The sequence below is a fragment of the Lynx canadensis genome, chromosome A2 (genome assembly GCF_007474595.2).
Source record: "Lynx canadensis isolate LIC74 chromosome A2, mLynCan4.pri.v2, whole genome shotgun sequence".
Lineage (NCBI taxonomy): Eukaryota > Metazoa > Chordata > Mammalia > Carnivora > Felidae > Lynx > Lynx canadensis.
This window is the reverse complement of record NC_044304.2, coordinates 58,857,459-58,877,544: the sequence shown is the minus strand read 5'-3', so window position 1 is coordinate 58,877,544 and position 20,086 is coordinate 58,857,459. Positions and strand designations below refer to the sequence as shown.

The 20,086-nt window shown below is 51.1% G+C and overlaps 1 protein-coding gene across 2 annotated transcripts in view; it reads left to right on the top strand.

The window, feature by feature from the left end:
* Positions 1-20,086, top strand: part of CHCHD6 (coiled-coil-helix-coiled-coil-helix domain containing 6) — a 251,259-nt gene that overhangs the window by 196,913 nt on the left and 34,260 nt on the right. For both annotated transcript variants that reach the window (XM_030307553.1, XM_030307552.1), the window contains one exon: positions 7,020-7,090. In XM_030307553.1, the coding sequence (XP_030163413.1) occupies positions 7,020-7,090 (71 nt within the window). The remainder of the gene's footprint in view (positions 1-7,019; positions 7,091-20,086) is intronic.

Sequence of the window (20,086 nt, the reverse complement as noted above, 5' to 3'; positions counted from 1 at the left end):
GAAGTAGACGAACCCTGACATGCTGGGTGACCTTGAACCCATTGTTCACTGCACCCTCAGAGCACCCGTGAAATATGGGTCTGCATTCTCCCCATGGGACCAAGAAGTAATAGGCACAGAGAGAGGGAACCATCTTCCCATGCCACCGTGGACCCTGGAACCCAGGAGCCTGGCGGGATGGTGGACTCTGCTCTGGGGGCAAAGGCTCATGGGCATAGACAGGCACGTTTGGTACTGGGGGAGATGTTCCTGTTGGTGCCCAGCAGTAGCTTTACTGGTCTCTGAAGTTGAGACATAGTCCTCTGCCCATAGCAGGAATTCAAGGTAAGGAATTCAGTACGGAATTCGAGAAAAGGTTGGGATAGCTGTTATGGAGAATTATAAGTTGTGTGGAAGGCTCAGCTGAGGTTGGAGCCCTAGGTTTGTGGCTCTTCTGGGGGATGGAGGGAGGATCCCAGGTCCGCCCATCCTGGGGTATGGAGGGAACATCCCAGGTAGGGCTCTCCTGGGATATGGGGTGGGGGGGATCCCAGGTGGGGCTGTCCTAGAAATGGAAGGAGCATCCCAGGTAAGGTCATCCTGGGGGGGGGGCGGGTGGGCGGTGCAGGAGTATCCCAGTCAGGGCCATCCTGGGGGCGGTGGGAGGCCTTGGGTGTGGCCTGACCAAAGATGGCTATGACAGTCAGATGACCTAGGAGTGAGGGGACCATGGGAGGAAGGAGCTCCAGCATTGAAGGATCCCAGATGGACATTGCTGAGTGCAGCAGTGGAGGGAAAGAGCGTTGTCTGTGCACTACCATCCAGGGTAAGTGCCAGAGCAAGTCTGGAAAGAGGGGTCCTTTCTTCACGTGGCGGCAGAGTCGGAGCTGGTAGGTACCCAGGAGCAGGGGAAGAGACAAAGATGTAGTCGTGTGACTTCATAAACAGCCAAGAACCAGCTGTTTAGCCATTTAACAAAACTGTATTTCCATTCCTTTACCAACTGTGCTGCTGATCACATGTCCTGAGATTCAGAAATTTTTGTGTTGACTCTTTGGACTCTTCACAGAAGATTCACATGCATTTCTTCTTTGTGTTTTTTTTTAATTTTTTTTTTTTTATTTTCAAGTCAGAGATTTCTTCACATCCTGAATACATTAAGTTTTTTCACTCGTCTTAAAATTTAGCATTCCTGCGAGCTTTGTGAAGCTTGGTAATTAGGCCGGTGATTTCCACGTCTCCCTGGATGACCGGCCCTCAGCCACGTTGACAGGGCCTTGGCATGGGGTTCTCCTGTCCTCACTCTGTTCCGCTCCGATTCTGGGATATTTTTTAAGCCTTCACGTCTGAGCCCTTCCACAGTCTGCACTAATTTTGCTGGCGATCTTCCCCTGCTCTGGACAGCCAGGATCCTAAGCTTCACGTTTTTCTATATGTAACCACACATTGGCTTTGAATCCTGTCTGCGTGGCCTTTGGTTTGTTAAATTTCTTCTGGGGGGTCAGTTAGGCACAGAGGGAAGGACATGGTACGAAGTGGGAGGCTCATAGACCCGTTTTCAGGTGCTGTCTCTTTCCCTTGAACTTCCGGCCCCCACTGTGGGATCCTTGGCTTTTCTGAGCCTTGTGTCTTCATGTGGCAGAGGGGTACACATTCCTACCTTGAAGCACTGCTCTAGGCAAGAAGGGGCCAGCCTATTTGGAAGTCCTGGCTACAGCGCCTGGCCTGAGTAATCCCGGTGAACCTTGTGGGCGACGTGTCCCCATTTGATTGTATGGTGCTCTCCTCGGTGCCCGCAGGGTACCTGGCACAGAGCCCCAGTTCAGCAAACTTTCTCGATTGACTCAACAAATGACCACATCCCGCTTGTGTTTTCACATGTTTTCAGTGGTACCGACCTCTACTTCTTTTTATGCACCCAATTTTTATTGAGGGCTTACTATGTACCAGGCATTGTTAGAGACCCTGGGATAGATCAGCAAGCAGAACAGGTGAAAACCCCTCCCTTCGTGGACTTCACATTCTCAGGTACACTTCCTCACTCTTTCACTATTTCCAGATCTCTCTTCCAGCTGTCTTTGTTGGTTAATACACGTTTGGGTGTTAAGTTCTCAAAATATTTATTGAGCGTTTACTCTGTGCCAGGCACTGTTCTAAGCATTTTATATGCATTATCTCATTGGCATCTCTACCAGTTCCCACACAACCATATGAAGGAGGCCCTGTTGCTGTTCTCATGTTACAAAGGAGAGGCTGAGGGGGCAGACCAGAGGGCTGGATGCTGGCCCGTGCTGTACTGCTGTAGGGGCTGGGTTCTGACTCCAGGGCCCATACCCATCCTTGCTGTCCCAGCTGCCTCCCTTGTTCCTGGGATGGTCCTTGGACCTTTATTCAGTCTTTCCTGTCTGACAGAAATGCCTCATAGATGCTCTCCCGTGACACACTGCAGAGGCCCACGCGCATGGTAGGTGACTTATGAATGCTTGTTCCTTGGGTGCAGGTCTGTGTGGCCCCGAGGGGGGTTTCAAGCCCAAGAGCCACTCCCCTGCTGACCATCACATTGACCTCTGTTGTCTTCTGTTCCAGGATAGCTACCCCTCGCTCCTCTGCCAGGCTAGTGGGTTAGTGCAAGCCCCCCCACCCCGGTCCCAACCCTGCCCCGCTCTGGTCCCTCATGGCTCCGCAGCGGGGGCAGCAGGACTGCCTCTCTGGCCCACAACATGTTTCCTTGTCGTCCCCTTCTGAGCCCTCTCGCTGTGCCTCCTCTCACCATCACACTGTCTTTTGATCTCACAACCCAGGCCCTTGGAGAAATCAGACAGTATGAAATATGAAAACTGCCTGGGAAGTAATTGAAGAAACACTGTGACTTTTGAAACCCATAGAGATAACACTCACACCTTCTTACTCATGTTATTTAATTTTTAATGGCAGATTTAATTAATGGAGATCAGGTCTTCTGGTTTCAGATGTGCGTATGGAGCAGCTGGAAGAGGAGGGGGAGGGGCAGCTGTGTATAGGGTAGAGGAAGAGATTCCAAAATTTGGGAATCTGAAGATCTAACAGGGAGGAAAAACCATCCAGAAATAATGACTCACGATCCCTGGGTCCTCAGAGACGTGCGGGGATTCAATGCAGTGCACTTGCAGTGCTCTCCCTGCAACTTACCAGTGGGTGACAGCACTCCTCTCAGGACAGCACTGCGGCCTCCCCAGGCCCCCGTGGGATCGCCGCAGGCAATTCCAGGCTCCCTGCTGGCACTGCACTCCATCGTCCACATGACTGCCAGAATGTTTTCTCTGAAACACACATCTCCCCTGCCACTCCCCCACGTAAAAGTAAAACCCGTGGGCTGAGGTCTAGGCTCCCAGCCTGCAGTGGAGACCCACCCCCCTGCCGCCCGGGTCCCCAGGTCCCGGGCTGTCTTTGTCTCTAGCCCCTTCCCTTGCTCCTGGTCCAGTTGGAGCATCTACTGTGTGGCGCCCCTCACTCTCCCTTGTTTACAGGACCGTCCCCCTCCCCATCATTGGCTCATTTCTGCTCACGGTGTGAGACTCAGTTTAGTAAAAGCGGATGTACCCTTTGACCCGAGAGTTTTCACTTCTAGAATGCACTATTTGGGTGTGCTCAGTCACGTGCAGAGGTGAGGATGCCGTGATAGCGGGACCTGCTGTGGAGTACCGTTCAGCGGGTAAAGTGGCGAAGCCTTAGGGAAGGGAAGAAATGAGCGGTGCTGTGGGTATGCACGGGCGACCAGCTCACAGACCCTGTGCACGAGGGGGAGCACTGGGGCTGGGCTGGCCACACGGCTTGCTGGTCATGACATTCCTACCCTCTGCCCTTTGTGCTTTTGCCTTTTTAAACTATGTGTATTATTTTTTTCAAAAATGCTATTTTATAAAAAAGAGGTTTTTTTAGGCCTTGGTTCAGGTGCCAGCTCCCAAGAAGCCAGTCGGATGGCCTCCGTCAGACTGTCCTTCCTGGTACCCCCACAGCACCGGGGACAGTTGGCTGAGCGGCCCGTTGTAACCGTGACGTGGTGTTGTCTGGGAGCCCCAGGAGGCTGGGGGGCAGGCGTGCCTGTCTTGGAATCCTCTGGCACTTAGCGGGTGCTCGGTGTGAACACGCGTGGCCCCAGTCCTTAGAGAAACCCCTCAACGGTGGTAGGGTCCAGGGGTCTGCAGGGTGCACGCCAGCAGCCTCAGGAAGGTCTGGTGGACACAAGAGGCAGGTGCAGCCGTCCCAAGGTGTGGACCAGAACCTGCATGTGTCAGGTGAGCCGCACAGGGGACGCCCTTGTGCTGCGTGGTCCCGGGGTCTGCTCAGGCAGATGACATGGCAGAGATGGCGGGGAGGGCGGGTGCGACAGGAAGGGGAATTCCTCTGAGTCACCCTGAGAGACAATAGAGGAAGCTGCAGCGGGGTAATCACAACCACTTCTTGGCCTGTGGGCACTTCCTGTGACAAATCTCCCTGACCGCACGTTCAGTCCGCACTCGTAGGCAACTCAGCGACTTACTGAGCTCACCCTGACCGAGCCATGTGCGTGGAGATGTGGGAGCAGCAGAGAGCCACTAGGGTCCTGTCAGCCCGTCTGGGCAGTGGGAACTCCCTTGGGAAGGGCCACTGGCAGCCCCCAGGCCTAGGAGACAGTGGCCTGGCACATCTCTAAGGAGGAGAAGGCCTGAGCCCGGAGACCGTCTTGTGGCAAAGAGAACCAATCAGAGTGAATGGAGAGCTTACTAAGGCCCACGCTGGCCTCAGAAAGTTCAATGGTGCTATGACAGTGGCTGCAACGAACAGGGCGGGCACTGTGAGCCCGGCACCCCTCAGGATCATCTGAGCCACCCTGTGATGGAGTGGGAGCCCTGTCTTACCACTAGGAAGTGAGTGACTCACCCAAAGAACACAGCATGTGCCAAAGTGAAGATTACAATGTGGGCCTACGGACCATGTGGTTTCCTGTGAGGGCCCGTGAATGGAAGGTTCAGACTGAATATAAATGATATAAATGATCCCCATCAAGGATGTCACAGAAGAGCATCTGCGTGGAGCGGGAGGAGAGGCCCTGAGATGATTCACGTTTGTGGCCTTTCTCCTACACCAAGGACAGTCCATGGTGGTCGAACGTCAGACCCGTTGGGGCAAAATCATAATCTCTTGGCTGGAACATCAGGGCTCCAGAGAGAAAACATGGGACAGCTTGGAGTCAGCACAGACCTGCAAGCCAGGAGGTCGGGCAGGAGAACCCCTATGTGTCCTGTGCCTGTCGTGCTGGGAGGGTTCCCATTTCTCATCTTTTGTGCCTTAGGGCCACTGGAGAGAGGCATGGGCACCTCCTTAGTTCAGAGCTGAGGACCTGCCCAGGCTCACTTAGCAGCTGGGGGGGGGGGGGTGGGTAAAAGGCCCAGCCCTGGGCTCGCCCCAGCACAGCCCAAGGCAGAATTCGGGTACTTGGGTTCCTCCTGATGTGGGGCCCGGGCATTCCCTCAGGCACACACCCCTCCGCGGCCCCTCCCCCTTGGCTCTTCCCAGGGGCAGGTACCAGAATGGGAGTGAGGGCCAGGTTCCCACCCAAACTCTGCCTTCAGTACTCTGCAGGTTCCTAGGAGAGGTGCTTTCCACCCCTGCCTCGGTTACGTTCTCTACAGATGGCCGACGGGGTGCCTTGGGGGTAGGGCACATCCCCTGCATGGCTCTGATCTGAGCACCTGTCATCTCTTCAATTTTGTCGAAGGAGCAACTCGTTCCTTTTGGGCCAGGCTATCTCTGTGCATGGTGGAGTGGGGAGAGCCAGGCTCGGAGTCTGACACACACACAGGGCATGGCTCTGTGACTTCCAGGTCCCTTTCCCTGCCACTCGAGCGTCTTGTAAGGACTGTGCCTGTGGGAGGCGCCCCGAGCCGGATGCTTCCCTTTACCCACCTGTAGAATGGGAAAAACCAGCCCTCGCACACAGGTTCTGTGAAAGGTCTGGCCCAGGCCTGCACAGGGTAGGCGGGCGTCCCATGGCATCCATGCCATCTCCTCACCCTCACAGCGAAAGTCTGACTGCCCGCCCGTCTTGGGCCGCCTTCTGGGGTTTCATCCTTGAGACAGCCTGCTGCAAAAAGTCAGTCTGTTCACTGTGAGCTTCAAGGTGCTCCCCCAGGAGTGTGGTGGCAGGTGGGGTTAGCACGGGCATTTGCGGTCGTCTCTTCTGGAAACCAGTGGCAAGTGCTGGCTTCTGAGCCTCTGAGACCTAAAGAAGTGGGAACAACTCACTTGGAGTCATGCTGTGATGGCCCCAGGGCTTCAGCCCAGCTTTGTCATATCGCAGGCCCGGACTGTTCTCCACACCAGTCTGGTTCTGCACGTGCACATTTACTAGGTAGCCTCAGGAAGGATGGAGGGCATGCCTTTGGAGCCACTCAGCAGCTCTGGACAGACAGCCACCATGCCAAGGAGTGTGGTGGTCACGGCAGGCAGCAGAGTCCGCACCCAGCTGGTAATCCGATGCTTGGGCTCCAGTCCTGGCACAGCTATTTGCTGGGTGGCTTTGGGCAAGTCGCTTCACCTCTAGGCAGCAGAGGCCACCTATAAAATGGGGGTTGGACCAGAACAAATCTCAGTAAACTTTTTCTCTAAAGATAGTGAATATTTCAGGCTCTGCAGCCCCTATAGTCGCTGTTTAAACTACTCGACTCTGCCGTTGTAGCCCAAAAGCAGCCACTGACAATGCAGAAACAAATCATGAGTGTGGCTGTGTTCCAATAAAACTTTACTTACAAAATCAGGTGGCAGGCCGGGTTTGAGTGATGGGTTGCCGACCCCCAAACCAGAGGACCCATTGGTCCTTCCAGCCTTTGCTACTCTGGGATTCTGTAGCCGTGGTTAGCCTACGGTGGTGGGAGCCAGAGCCAAGCTGTGGATCAATCACCAATCTGCTTTGATGCTGGTCAAGAAATCAGCATCTGTCGATTTTTAGCGCCGTCTCTCCCATGCGGGAGCCAGAGGGAAATTTCAGTCTTTGGTAATCAGTTCTGTTTTTCTCTTTGTAGAATGCCGAGATGTACAAACTGTCTTCAGAGCAGTTCCATGAGGCAGCTTCAAAAATGGAGGGCACGATAAAGTAAGAACGCGTTTATGATGTTTCGTAAACTTAGCCTGTATTTGTAAGAATCAGCACACGGGGCTTGGAACCTACCGCCACCTGCCTAACTTCAAGTCTCTGTAATAACGTGGACAACCATGTGCTACTCAGTCTCTCACCCGGCTGTGGGGCAGCCACCGGTCATCTGTCATGGGCCAGACGAGCACTCAGCTCCTCCCTGGCTCCCTGGCTGTGGAAATGGGGCCACGGCGGACTGGCAGACTTGTTTCAGACACCATGTAGGTGGGCCACGCCACAGGCTGGCCGTCGGGCTCCCGAGGGAGTCAGGGAAGGGATGTTGCTACGGGCACCTGCCCCCCATTTGTGGAGGTGGTATTCAGACCAGCCTGTTCCCTGAGCATACCTCCGTGTGCCTGGTCGCGGGCCATGTACCTCTTGCATGCTCACATGCTCAGGGTGGCTCCCTTTTTATTCCCCGAAGGACTGGGGCTCAGGGACACTCACTGGTGGCTGGCTCAGGTCACACAGTGCTGAGTACCAGCGTCCTGTCCCCTGTCTGAGTGCTCCTGCGCCATGAGGGAGGCCTCAGAGCCAGAACGTTAAGGAATGGGAGGCGCATGCGGTGTGTTCATTACAGCTGCACCCTCCTTCAGGGTGAGGTCACAGGAGGGTCTGTAGGGGTTGCTGTGGGAAGGAGAGCTGGACCTTGAACTGTGGGTCCTTTGTATGAAGGTGGCCTCTGTGGACCAGGCCAACTCCCTCCTCCTCCCTCAAGGAAGTGCCTTTCCCTTCCAGGCTTCAGTCAGGGTGATTCCCCGGGCAAACGGGTCCCAGTGCAGATTGGTGAGGGGTGGGATGTGGCACCTTAAGAAGGAACCATCAGAGAGAGGCTTGGGTGGCTAGGAGGTGTCAAAGTACTTGTAAATACGGCTCCTGACAAAAACTGTGCAAGGAACCAGGAAGGGGCAGTGGGAACGGGTGGCCTCAGTACAGGTCCAGGGTGTAGCAGGGGGCACCTGAAGCCGGGGGGACATAGTGCTGGAGCTGACCACTGAGTAGCTTTCGGGACGAGCATACAGTTAGTTATCTTGGGATTTCAAGTCCTAGAGCAGTAATAGGGGACTCAGAGAAAGAACTTTCCAGTAGGCAGGTAGAGACTGGAAAGCTCTTGCACCTGCCCGTTGGGATCCCACGGGGGGTTCTGGGTGTAAGCAAGTGCCATGAGCTGCACAGACCCCTAAGGAATGGAATGTTCTATCCGGATCTCAGACAAGCACCCCGATGGCCCATCCAGGGCTGAGAAATACTCAGAATCGCGATCCGTGAGAGGGAGAGGTTGGGAAGCAGTCACACCCCAGAGGCTGTGGGGTGATGGCCACCTGGGTAATGTGATCCCGGAAATGAGCAAAAACCACAGCACAGCCCCTGGCCCGTCCCGTCCCCTGGAACTGCCTGTGGGGCAGTGATGCTGGATCCGTAGCCCCTCCCTCTTTCCCTGGATCACGGAATAGCCCGCCTCATGGAACAGCCTGCTAAGGGAAGACGCTCTGGGGAGAAGCCAGGCAGCTTTACTGTCAGGGACCACACCATTTTGTCACCTGCCATGTGGCCCACCGTCCTGAGAGTGGGGACTCCTGGGCTCCTGGTGCCCTGGATTAGTGCATTTGACTTTACTGTCATATCCTTTATCATCCTCATGTCTTCTGAAGGCAAAGGGGAGATGGCATGTGAGTATCATCTTAATCCGAGCAAAGTAAAAGGTTTTTTCAAAGGTTTGCAACATCCCTTGATAATTACTACTATTTACTAAGCAGAATACTAAATACTAGGTGGTCTGTAAGATAGGTGTTGGGATGGAGCTGAGAGAATGCTTGGGCGTGAGCGTCCAGCAGACCTGGAGTGCACCCTTGCCCTGCCTCTTACTGGCTGCTCCTATGACCCTGGGCAAGTCACGTCATCTCTCTGATGTCCTCACATGCAGAAGAGAGCTGATACCCCCTCCAGTGCTTTGAGTGAGATAGCACATAGGAAATCGCCTCAGATGTCAGCAGTGGGTGGCAGTGGCAGGGTGACTGTTACTAATAACGGCAGTCATCTGGATTACTCGCAGAGCGTGGCACAGATTTAATAAATAAATTGAGTTTACAAAAAAATTTTTTTTTTCTTTACCCAACCAGAGTACACAGGAAGCGGTGTGGAGTTGGAAATTATTTTACTTAAACATTGGGCTGGAGGGCGGAATCCTTGATTGGGAGCGTTCGTGGATTAGCAGATGATTGTAAATTGCCTCGTAAATGCCACAGAAATAAATGCCAACGCTGACAGCAGTGATAGTTCTCTTCCAAGACATTGAGCATCTTTTAACAACTTTGAGTAAACTGAGTGGTTACTTAGGTGACTAATTAGATGTCCGTGTAGTCATGTATTCATTTAACATACATGTATTGTGTGCCTACTGTTTGCCAGGTACCATGCTAGGCACTGGTGATAAAACGATCAATGTGACAGCTTTGGTTTCTTTCAGCAAGGAGCTTAGGGCATTTGGGGATGACAAACAATATTTTTAAATTAATTGCACAAAAAGCAATTGCCCAAATAATGATTGATTATAGTAATGAGCCGTGAAACAAAATGTTTGAATTAAAAAGCATGTGTCTGAGGACCCTAACGCAAACTTCATATGTTTGGGAAGCCTTTTCAAAGGAAGTGACTTTTGAACTGACTCCCGTGGTATGAGGGGGCTTTGGCCAGAGAAAGGAGGGGGGAAAAAGAGCACTTCCGACAGCAGATTTGGCATGTGCAAAGGCCCCGGGGCAGGAAGTAATACAGCATATTCAAGGAATTGAAAGGCCAGTGTGACTAGAGAGGAATGAATTAGAAGAGACAGACTAGGATGAAGGTCTAAGAAGTCAGCAGAGGCCAGACCACACAGGACTTTGTAACCATGTTAGAGATTTCAGTCGTATCCTAAAAGCAGTGAAGCACCAGGTCAGCTTGCTTTCTTTCCTAATATATTCATTTAAGGCATTGACTTCTCTATAAACACAGCTTCAGTTACACCATAAAGTTTTGATATATTGCATTTCATTATAATTCAGTTCAAAAATTTTCTAATGTTCGTTCTAATTTCTTCTTCAACTCATGGGTTATTTCAAAATGTATTGCTTAATTTTCAAATATCTGGTAATTTCCTACTTACTTTTTTCCCAAAAAACCCTTTTAATTATTAAGTAATCTCTACCCCCAACCAGGGCTCAAACTCATGACTCCAAAATCAAGAGTTGTATGCAGTACCAACTGAACCAGCCAGGTGCCCCTCTAGTTATTTTCTTAATAATTGATATTCAGCTTAATTCTGGGGGCAAAGAACATACTGTAAATCCTCTAAAATTTTTGGACCTTGCTTTATGACTATGTATATGATCTGTTTTGGGAAGCCTTCTATGTACATTTGAAAAGAATGTGTATTCTGCCAGCAGGTATAGTAATCTGTGTTTGTTAGGTTAAGTTAGGCGGTCCTGTTCAGATTTTCTGTATCATTACTGATTTATGGATTTATGGTTTCTTTCTGAGATCACTTTCCTTCTAACTAAAGAACTTGTATAATATTTCTTTTCGTGTAGTTTGGCTGATTATAAATTCTGTATTTTTTTTGTTTATTTTTGAGGGGGGGATAGGGGCAGAGAGGGAGAGAGACACAGAATCTGAAGCAGGTTCCAGGCTCTGAGCCGTTAGCACAGAGCCCGACGCGGGGCTCAAACTCACGAACCATGAGATCATGACCTGAGCCGAAGCTGGACGCTAAACCAACTGAGCCACCCAGGTGCCCCTAAATTCTCTATTTTTAATTGGAAATATATTTCAGTTTGAAAGAATCTAGCAATCCTTTTGTTGAGTTCCTTCAGGGTATCTTTACATTCTAATTTGATACCTGTTTTTTCTTGGAGAAGTCAGCTGTTGATACTCTTATTACCCCTTTTTGGTAATTACTTTTTTTTTCTCTGATTTTTAGCTTTTCCTTGTCTTTAGTTTTTTCGCAATTTGACTATCATGTGCCTAAGGAGTCAGTTGTCTTTCTTTTTTCCTGCTTGGGGTTCATGTGTTCGGGTTTGATGTCCTTTTGTTTTAGAAATTTCTCAGCCATTATCTCTTCAAATAAAACTCTGCCCTGGTTTATCTTTCCTCCTTTCTGGAATTTAAGTTACATGTATTACTGTGCCTCCCTTGTCTCTGTGTCTTTTTTTTTTTCTTCAGTTTTTCATCAATTTTTTAAAATTTTCATGTTGTCACCTGAGTTTTTACTATTGACCTATCACTTCACTAATCTTTTTAATGTGTCAAGTCTCTCTTACACCTATTTATTGATTTCTGAACTTCAATTATTGCATGTTTTTCAATTCTAGAAGTTCAATTCTTTTTTTTTTTTTTTTTTTTTTTTTTTGATTCCCAGTCTCTGGTGAGATTCTGGGTTTTGCCATCTGTTTTCTTGAACCTGTTAGGTATGGTTATTTTGAAGTCATCTGAGGGTCTGTTTCTATTGTCTTTTCCAAAAACCTCTTGGTCCTATTTATTTGTGTGGCTGGTAATTCGCGATTGCATGCCAGGCATTGTGCCGAGACTACAGACGCTCTGGAGTGTGTCGTCTCCCCCAGAGTGCTCTACCCTGTTCCCTGGTGGCCACCTGAGGGACTGAGCTGACTGGAGGCTTGCTGCAGTTTTGGTGAAACTCAGACCACCTCTGGTTTACCCTTCTTCCTAGGGCATGGCTTTCCAGGGCTCCAGTACACCTGCTTTCTTGGTGAGCTTGAAACCCTTGTTTTTGCTTCCTCAGCTCTGTGAGACTTCTGAAAATTCCACTTTGCCTTTTAGTAGCTTTCACTTGGCACCTTAGCCTCTTGCCTTGAGTAGCTCAAGAATGTGACAAATGCCTTAAAAGAGGAAAGTCACTGAGTGTCGGTTCACTGTATTTTAGCTCCCTGTTCTCCCGAATCCTGGTCCCTCAAAGCCTAGCTGCCTTGGCAGCCTTGAACTCCAAAGGAATGTTGTCTGTCTGTAGTCCTATGAGATTGCCAGAAGCTGGCTTCTTTGCACTTTAGCTGAAGCTGTTTGCCCAACTTTCAGCCTCCCTTCCTGCACCAAGAATTGCCAAAAACTCACCGGGGACAAGTGGCTCCAAGAATGAGCACTTACCTCTCTACAGTTCCCTTCCCTTCATAATCTTGGCCCTCAGGCTTACTTTGTCTTGCTCCTCAGATGCCTTAAACAGATTTTTTTTTTTTTTTTAATTTTAGAGAGTGTGTGCGAGCAGGGGAGAGGGGCAGAGGGAGGGGGAGAGAGAGAGCGAGAATCTTAAGCAGACTCCGTGCTCAGTGCAGAGCCTGACATGGGGCTCCACCTCACAACCCCAGTATCATGACCTGAGCCCAAATCAAGTGTTGGATGCTCAACTGACTGAGCCACCCAGGTGCCCCTTAATAGATTTTCTAAATTTCAACTTTTAAAATTTCTTTCTCAGAGTTGAGTGTAGTTCTTCCCCAATCTACTCCACTATAGATGGGAGCGGAGGTCCTGACATAACTTCTGAGGAATGATTAGTTTGCCAAGTAGAAAATGGCCACACCAGCTAGAGGAAAGAGTGAGAACGCGACGTCACTCCAACACTGGTTAGCAACATCAGACACCGATGGCACGGGTGGCCCTCCCAACTTTTCTTGGGCCTGCCACGCTTTCCTGAGGCCTGCTAAGCCTGTCATATGTGCAAGGCCTCAGAAGATGCCTGTCAGAGGGCCAATGGGGAACTCAGAACTAAAGAGGAATGTCGTTGGTGAGGCCAGCATTCACGGTCTGGAAACTCTTGTTTCAGAAGAATGCTATTGTTGGGGTAGCAGTAAATACCCGAAGTGCATTTGCATGCACAGACACACACATGTGCACACACACACGCACACACAGACACATGCACCTCTACCTTACAACAGCACAGCAGGCAGGAATCTTCAGATTTTCTGAAGGAAGAGATTAAGACCCCAGGGAACATCCTGCATTTATCGTGCCCCATCTATTTTTTTATGACAACCTTCACTCCTCTTCCCGTGGGATTCATTCAGAGCCTGTCTCGACTTCTCCCTGTCAGGAAACTTGTACAGTGCCCCCTGGCCTCACAGACAGCCACCCCTCAAAGAGGTTAGAACAATTGAGTTGAAGGAAGAAGGTTATTAACTGTTTCCTGAAACTGAGTCATTGTGCTGCAAGGACTTTGATCCGGAGAGGTCTAAGTAACATGGACGAGGGGACTTGGACCTTGCTGGGGCTAAGCTGCTGTGGTAGGGCTCACTCTCACCTGGAATCCAGAGCTTCTTAAATAACCTGTGGGGGAGGGGTTGGGCTCACCTGAGCGAGTGTGTTCTCAGGCGCTCTATTTAGTGAGCCAATGACAGACTGATCACCTATTAAAACAGCAGTTATTTATTTGAACCCCCAATAAGATAGCTTTCTATCTTAATTCATCCGGATAATGTTCACATTAGTCTGATTTCAAAAGCTGTTTCTCTCTCTCTCACTTCTCTTATGTAACTTTTTAAAAAGAGCACTTTCTATTCAGAAATTTACCAACGTATGCGGCTTAAACTGGCAAACATGGCTCTTTGAGAGGTTAACGAATCAAAACCCATTTGAGCGTGGATTTAGCAGATCAAAATGCAGTTAATACATTTCTTTAGAAACCTGCATCCCTGGGGCGCCTGGGTGGCGCAGTCGGTTAAGCGTCCGACTTCAGCCAGGTCACGATCTCGCGGTCCGTGAGTTCGAGCCCCGCGTCGGGCTCTGGGCTGATGGCTCAGAGCCTGGGGCCTGTTTCCGGTTCTGTGTCTCCCTCTCTCTCTGCCCCTCCCCCGTTCATGCTCTGTCTCTCTCTGTCCCAAAAATAAATAAACGTTGAAAAACAAAACAAAAAAAAAAAAAACCTGCATCCCGGGGGGCGCCCAGGTGGCTCAGTCGGTTGGGCGTCTGACTTTGGCTCAGGTCATGATCTCATAGTTCGTGAGTTCAAGCCCCACGTCAGGCTCTGTGCTGACAGCTCAGAGCCTGGAGCCTGCTTGGGATTCTGTGTCTCCCTCTCTCCTGCTCCTTCTCTGCCTCTCAAAAATAAATGAATATTAAGAAAAAACTTTTTTTTAAAAACCTCTATGCAGCTATTCTGCTAGGCACTTAGGCAGCCCCTGGGGTCTTCCCTTCACAGGAAGTTCTTATGGCAGATGCCATTATTGTCCCATACTGCAGGTCTGGAAACTAAGTCAGCTTACCTCTCAGGCTCAGTGTGCTGGTCAATAAGGCAAGGACAATGATGGTGCCTCTTTGTCAATGAAATGTGATCGTGCACAGAAGTACTTCAGGACACACAACCAGCGTGGCCGAGTGGGATTTGAATGCAGGCCTGTATGAGTCTAGCTCTTTTCTACCCTACCCAGATACTTGCTTCTCAGGAATTTGCAGGACAAGGGGATTAGCTGCTTGCTGATTAGCTGATTCACTGACTTCCCCCAGGGCTGGTGCAATATATTTCTGCGCGTGCACACGTGTGTTCGTGGGGGGGGGGGTGTCCCCCTCCTTCCCCTGGGCTGTTTGCAGGCATTTACTCCCATACCGATGTTGAACAGAGTTCTGCCTCCTCTGTAGCAAGAGAAAGATGCATGCAGAGAGAATTCATCAACAGAGGTAGTGCTCCCTAAGGCCAATGCTCTGGGCTGGTTCTGGAAGTGAGTGTGGGCCACCTTTGGAAAGCCTCAGTGGCTTCATCGGGAAGCTTGGCTTCTTGCCTGTGCCCCATCCTTCGCCCATGGCAAACATCACCGGAGGATTCCAGCAATCTCCCCCTGAACCTGGACGTGCTCTCGAGACTCCTCGGTTTCCAGACTCTGGCAGCTGGTATCACCTCTTCCAGATTGGCATTCAAGGTGAACTCCTTTGCCACCCTTGGATCAGATGACTTCTAAAGACTGAGTTTTCCAGCCTGAGACTGCTGGGTTCCTGATTTCAGAATGCAGAATCTACTGAGTTATCTTTATAGATCCTGTTTTCTGTTTAGAATGCCCCTCTTTTCTCCTTACGGATTATGCTCAGTTTTCAAAATCCAACTTAAGCATCTTTTCTGTTTACGGTGTGTCTTCCCCAGAGGTCAATCCATAATCTTATTTTTCTCTGCATCCCCACTGCCCAGCCCAGGACTTAGCCATGGTAGATGCATGGGTGGGAGGATGAGCTGATACCCCTTGTATAGACTTCTAGGGTGGGATTTAACAGCGAATAGTTGGCTGTCTAAGCACCTTCTCTGTGGAGGCTTCTGCAGTGTGCAGCAGGGCCCCACGGTGGGGTGAGGGTGTGTGGGGCTCGCATAGGGCAGGGCCTTGGGGTCAGACAGGTGAGTGCATTCCCAGCCATGCTGCCTGGTGTGTGGCCTGCACCAGATGACATAACTGCTCTGAGACACATGTCCCTTGCTGCTGAAGGTTGTTTTGAGGGCATCGTGAGGCAATTTGTTAAGCACATAATAAGCACTCAAATAACAGCCGGTATCACTATATAGAAACTCACGTTTTAGTGAGAGAGAGATCGGAGTGCAGTAGCCAAAGGGGGTATGGACCCTCGGTATGTAGAGTGATTCGACGGCTGTCTGGATATGGAACCACAAAGGAAGGGGAGACTCCGGATCCCCAGCTCTCCTTTTGGAGACGTGCCCTCCAGAGACCCTGGTGTGTGTGGACAAGCAGCCCCAGGCGAGGGGACATGGAGGCCCCATTCCCCAAAGTGACAGATTGGAAGTAGCCTTGCTGCCTGCGAATAGGGCAGTGGACAAGCATAATCTTTCTGACTCGAAGAGCAAGCGGTGGGTTAAAAACGAGACGGAGCGTATGCACTAGCTTGGGAGGATGCTTGGGAGATCTTGTTGGCTGAAAAAGCAGGTTGTGGTGTACTATGTGTGTGTGCACTTGACACAGGTACGCCGGCACCCTCTCTGCTCTGTAGGTGCGTGCAACTTATGTGGATACAGAGAAGAAAGTCTGAAAGGATACACTCCAAACAGAAAACAGTAGTTACTCCTGGGCAGTTCAAGGGCATTCGGTATTACAATGTTTATTTATTTTGGAGGGAGAGAGAGGAAGACAGAGCATGAGTGGGGGAGGGGCAGAGAGAGAGGGAGACACAGAATCGGAAGCAGGCTCCAGGCTCTGAGCCGTCAGCCCAGAGCCTGACACGGGGCTCAAACTCACAAACCGCGAGATCATGACCTGAGCCAAAGTCGGTTGCTTAACCCACTGAGCCACCCAGGCACCCCAAGGGCATTCAGTATTATCAAAAGAGCCAAAGAGGACCATAGCTTTATCTGCTGTGTTTTTAATTTTGTAAAAACAAAACAAATATATATTGGTACATAAGTGTATATATATATATATGTACAGCTTGTATAATTAAAAATTAATAACAATATAGAGATATTGCGAGAGAAGAATCGATGATTTGGGCGAAAGGAGAGGGAGGTTCCGAGTACAGTTGGGAACCAGATCCCAAGCTGACAGCTGATAGGGACCACACACAGAGACCAGAGCTGACCCTGGAACTGGGTTCCTAGTTGCACTTTTGTGTGTGTGGATGCACACATGCACATGTGTGTCTGTGTGTGTGTGAGTATATGGGAGGGCTTATATATATATATATATACATGAGCATGAGTACCTGTATGTGAATGGGTGTGTGTCTGTGTGTGCACATCTGTGGGTGTGGGTGTCTGTGTGTGTGCGTGCATATGTGTATGTAGTCTTCTGATCAGGGCTTGGCCTCTAACTTGCCTGGTACCCTTTCCTGGAACTTCCCCCTTCCATCAAAGACTGAGGCTGTTGGACAAGATCTGTGGTTTTAAATGCCCTTCAGCTGTGGCTCCTGTCAAGAAATCCAATGTGACCTGTGAACATGTGAGGTGCAGCTGAGCTGCCATCCTGGGCAAGTCAGAATGGACGTGCCGGGACTCTGGGGTCAGAAGTCCCGCTCCTAGAAGACCAGGGGTCCAGGGGAAAACGGGTTCCCTCCCTTCCGGGCCCCCATCACTGTCTTCAAGAGGGCTCAGCCCGCTCCCCTGGGATCCTGCCGGTGCTGCTGGCCGGGTTTGGGCCAATGTACCATCCCACGTGTTAGCAGGGAGATGACAAAGGTGAATCCTGAAGAAGGCAGCTTAGATTTTGCTGGCAGGTGTAGCCAAAGTTTCGATCCGGAGCGAAATTGAAATGTTACCGAGCAAAGGGAACCTAGGAATCAACCTGCGGTTTTCTACTGTGCATTGTCTGTGTGCCGTAAACCCTCAAGCACTGGGGCCCCGCTGATTCCTGCTGTGCCCTGCAGGCCTGCAGCAGAGAGGCTTGGGGAGACCCCAGAGGGAGGAGGTCTCGGTGGTTGAAGGACAGGGAGGGAGAAGCCAGGCCGAAGGATGCACCTGTATTCCTCTGGGAAGGAGGCACTAGAGCCTTGAACTACAGCTCGAAAATTTAAGTTAGATCTAGGGAAGGACTTCCTGACTTGCAGTGAGTGATTATAACATAATGATTGAGGGAAGGAAGCTGTACAGACTTTATCTTCCTCTGGAGATGTTTAAGGAAAAGCAAGTATCACTCTATACCCAGAGTGTGGTATATGCCAGCCCCCTTCCCTGTCTGTTCAAGACAACAGAAGGGCCACTTCCTCTGCGTCAGCATTCTGTCTCAACCTCCCCTGGCTGGCTGGCAGGTAGCCGGCCACCGGGTTTCTCCCAGGGAGAGTTTCCTAGTGGTTTGCTCTTGACCCCTCTTAGGGCAGGGAGGCCATCCCCACTTCTGGTGACTCATTCCGTAGCCCCTGCTCTGGTTCTGTGGGCCACGATCCACAGAAGGGAATCGGAGAGGGCCTGGTTATATTTGCCCATAATCTCTGGTTATGAAAAGTTTGATAACCACTTCTCTTTAGAGAGAGGATGAGGTGGGAGTGATCTGAAGCTTCTGCTGAGGCTGCTACTGGCTACGATTTGTGCGTGATAGATGAGATGTGGTCTTCACCTCCAATGAGAGCACAGACACCACCCTGCTTGCAGCCTGCCCACCCCAAAATCAGTTAGGTGTGTCTCTGATGGGCCCCGTGGGACCTGGGGGCCCCTGGGACACCTCCTGGGGGGGCCCTGGGAGCATCGTTGGATGCTCATGTTCAAGCGTGGCATTCTACTAGACTACAAACTTCTTGTGGGCAGGAAGCTTGTTTATTCCTCTTTGTAGCCCCAGGGTCACTGTGTATTGAGTGAGTGGAAACTCACTGTAACAAATGATAACTGCTACAGCAGTATATGAGGGTAGCACCCCGGGAGCAGAGGCAATGGAGCAGTTAATCCTGCTGGAGCACAGTGGGGCTTCGGAGATGAATTCATGTTTGTGCTCTGTGGTCAAGGGTCAGTGTGAGCAGACTCAGAGCGGGCCCTTTCCTCGTGGGGTGTTAGAGGAAGGTAGGGCATTGGCAAAGGGGGAGAGGCAGATACTGAGGGGGCAGGGATGAGGCTCGGATGCGGCTAGCAGGGCGGCTGGTCCGGATGTAAAGGGCCTTCCGTGCACACGAAAGAATTTGGAATTCACCCTACAGGCAGTGGCAAGCCATAAAAAAGCTTTTAAGCAGGGAATTGATAGGATCGAATTTGTGTTTCAGAAAGATAACTGGCAGCGTCTGGGAGATGAAGCGGTAATGGTGTTGAGGTGGGAGGCAGGAAGCCTACTTAGGAAGCCGCTGCAGCGCCACTAGCCAGGATGACTCACCCATTCAGCAGACACGTGCTGAGGGTCCCCGTGCGGGCACGGCCAGGGCACAGCCCTGAGCCAGGCAGAGAGGGTTCCCTCGCTCGGGACAGTGACGTTCGATGGTTCTACAAAGTGCCATGAGGAGGATGAAGGGGGATGATGTGACAGAGGCGACTGGGACTTCGGGACAAAGGATTGGGGACAGACTGACACTGGAGCCGCACTGAGCCGCAACAAGGGGCCATGCAGATACCCAGGCGTGGGCGTGGGCACGATTGCTCCCTGGGAGACTCTGAGTGCCAGGCAGGAAGGCCTGAGCCTGTGGAAGTGGATGAGGAGCAGGGAGGCAGGGAGGCTCCTGCCCAGGGCTGGGCGTGAGCATGAGCTCCCTGGGGGCAGGGGGTTGCTTACTGTCTCTGGCGCGGTAGGCAGGTGAGGGGCTCCCTAGCTACCCCAGCACCAGAGCAAAGAGGGGCAAGGGAGTCTGTCAGAGAGCCACGGAGGGCGGGGGATGGGGGGGGTCAGCAATGGTCCTGTTGGGTTCAAAGCGTCTAGAACCAGTTCCCCGGGCCGACCCCACTAGGCGGGTTCTGAGCAGTAGCCTGGGGAAGGACAGCCTCAAGGGGCAGCCAGCCTCTGCCCAGTGCTTTCTTACTGCTCAGAGATCCATGACTCAGGAAACTGGACTTAGAGGCGACAGTTTGTTAATCCCCTCCCCTGGACAAAGACAAAAATGGCATTTCATTCCCAGCTCTATTAGCAGACTTGCCTTGGGAATAAAGCCCGTATCCCCCAAGGCCCGGCTGGGGCTCTTTTCCTTTGTGCCACTTTTGTTTTCTTTTGAGTGTTACATTTAGATTAGCTTCTGGGGATTAAATGTTATTACAGTAGAGGAATCGTTGTGTGTGTGTGCGTGTGTGCGTGCGTGTTTTAATCGGTAAAGAGGTTAGGGCTTAGCATTCTTGTCATTAGATTTATTTTTCCGAGTATTATTGCCTCCCCTGCTCCCGTTCTTAGGAGAAAGCTTTTGCTTGGGTTTCTTCGTGGTCATTTCTGCCTTGGAAGGAGCAGCCTCATCGGAAGCAGGGCCTTTCTGTCCATCTTGAGGATGGGCCTTGGCAGGATGGCACCCACCTTGCCTTGGACCCACTGTGGGCATGCAGCACTTGGGCGTGTACACTCATTCCTCCCAAGGGGGGAACCCTGACAAAGGGTC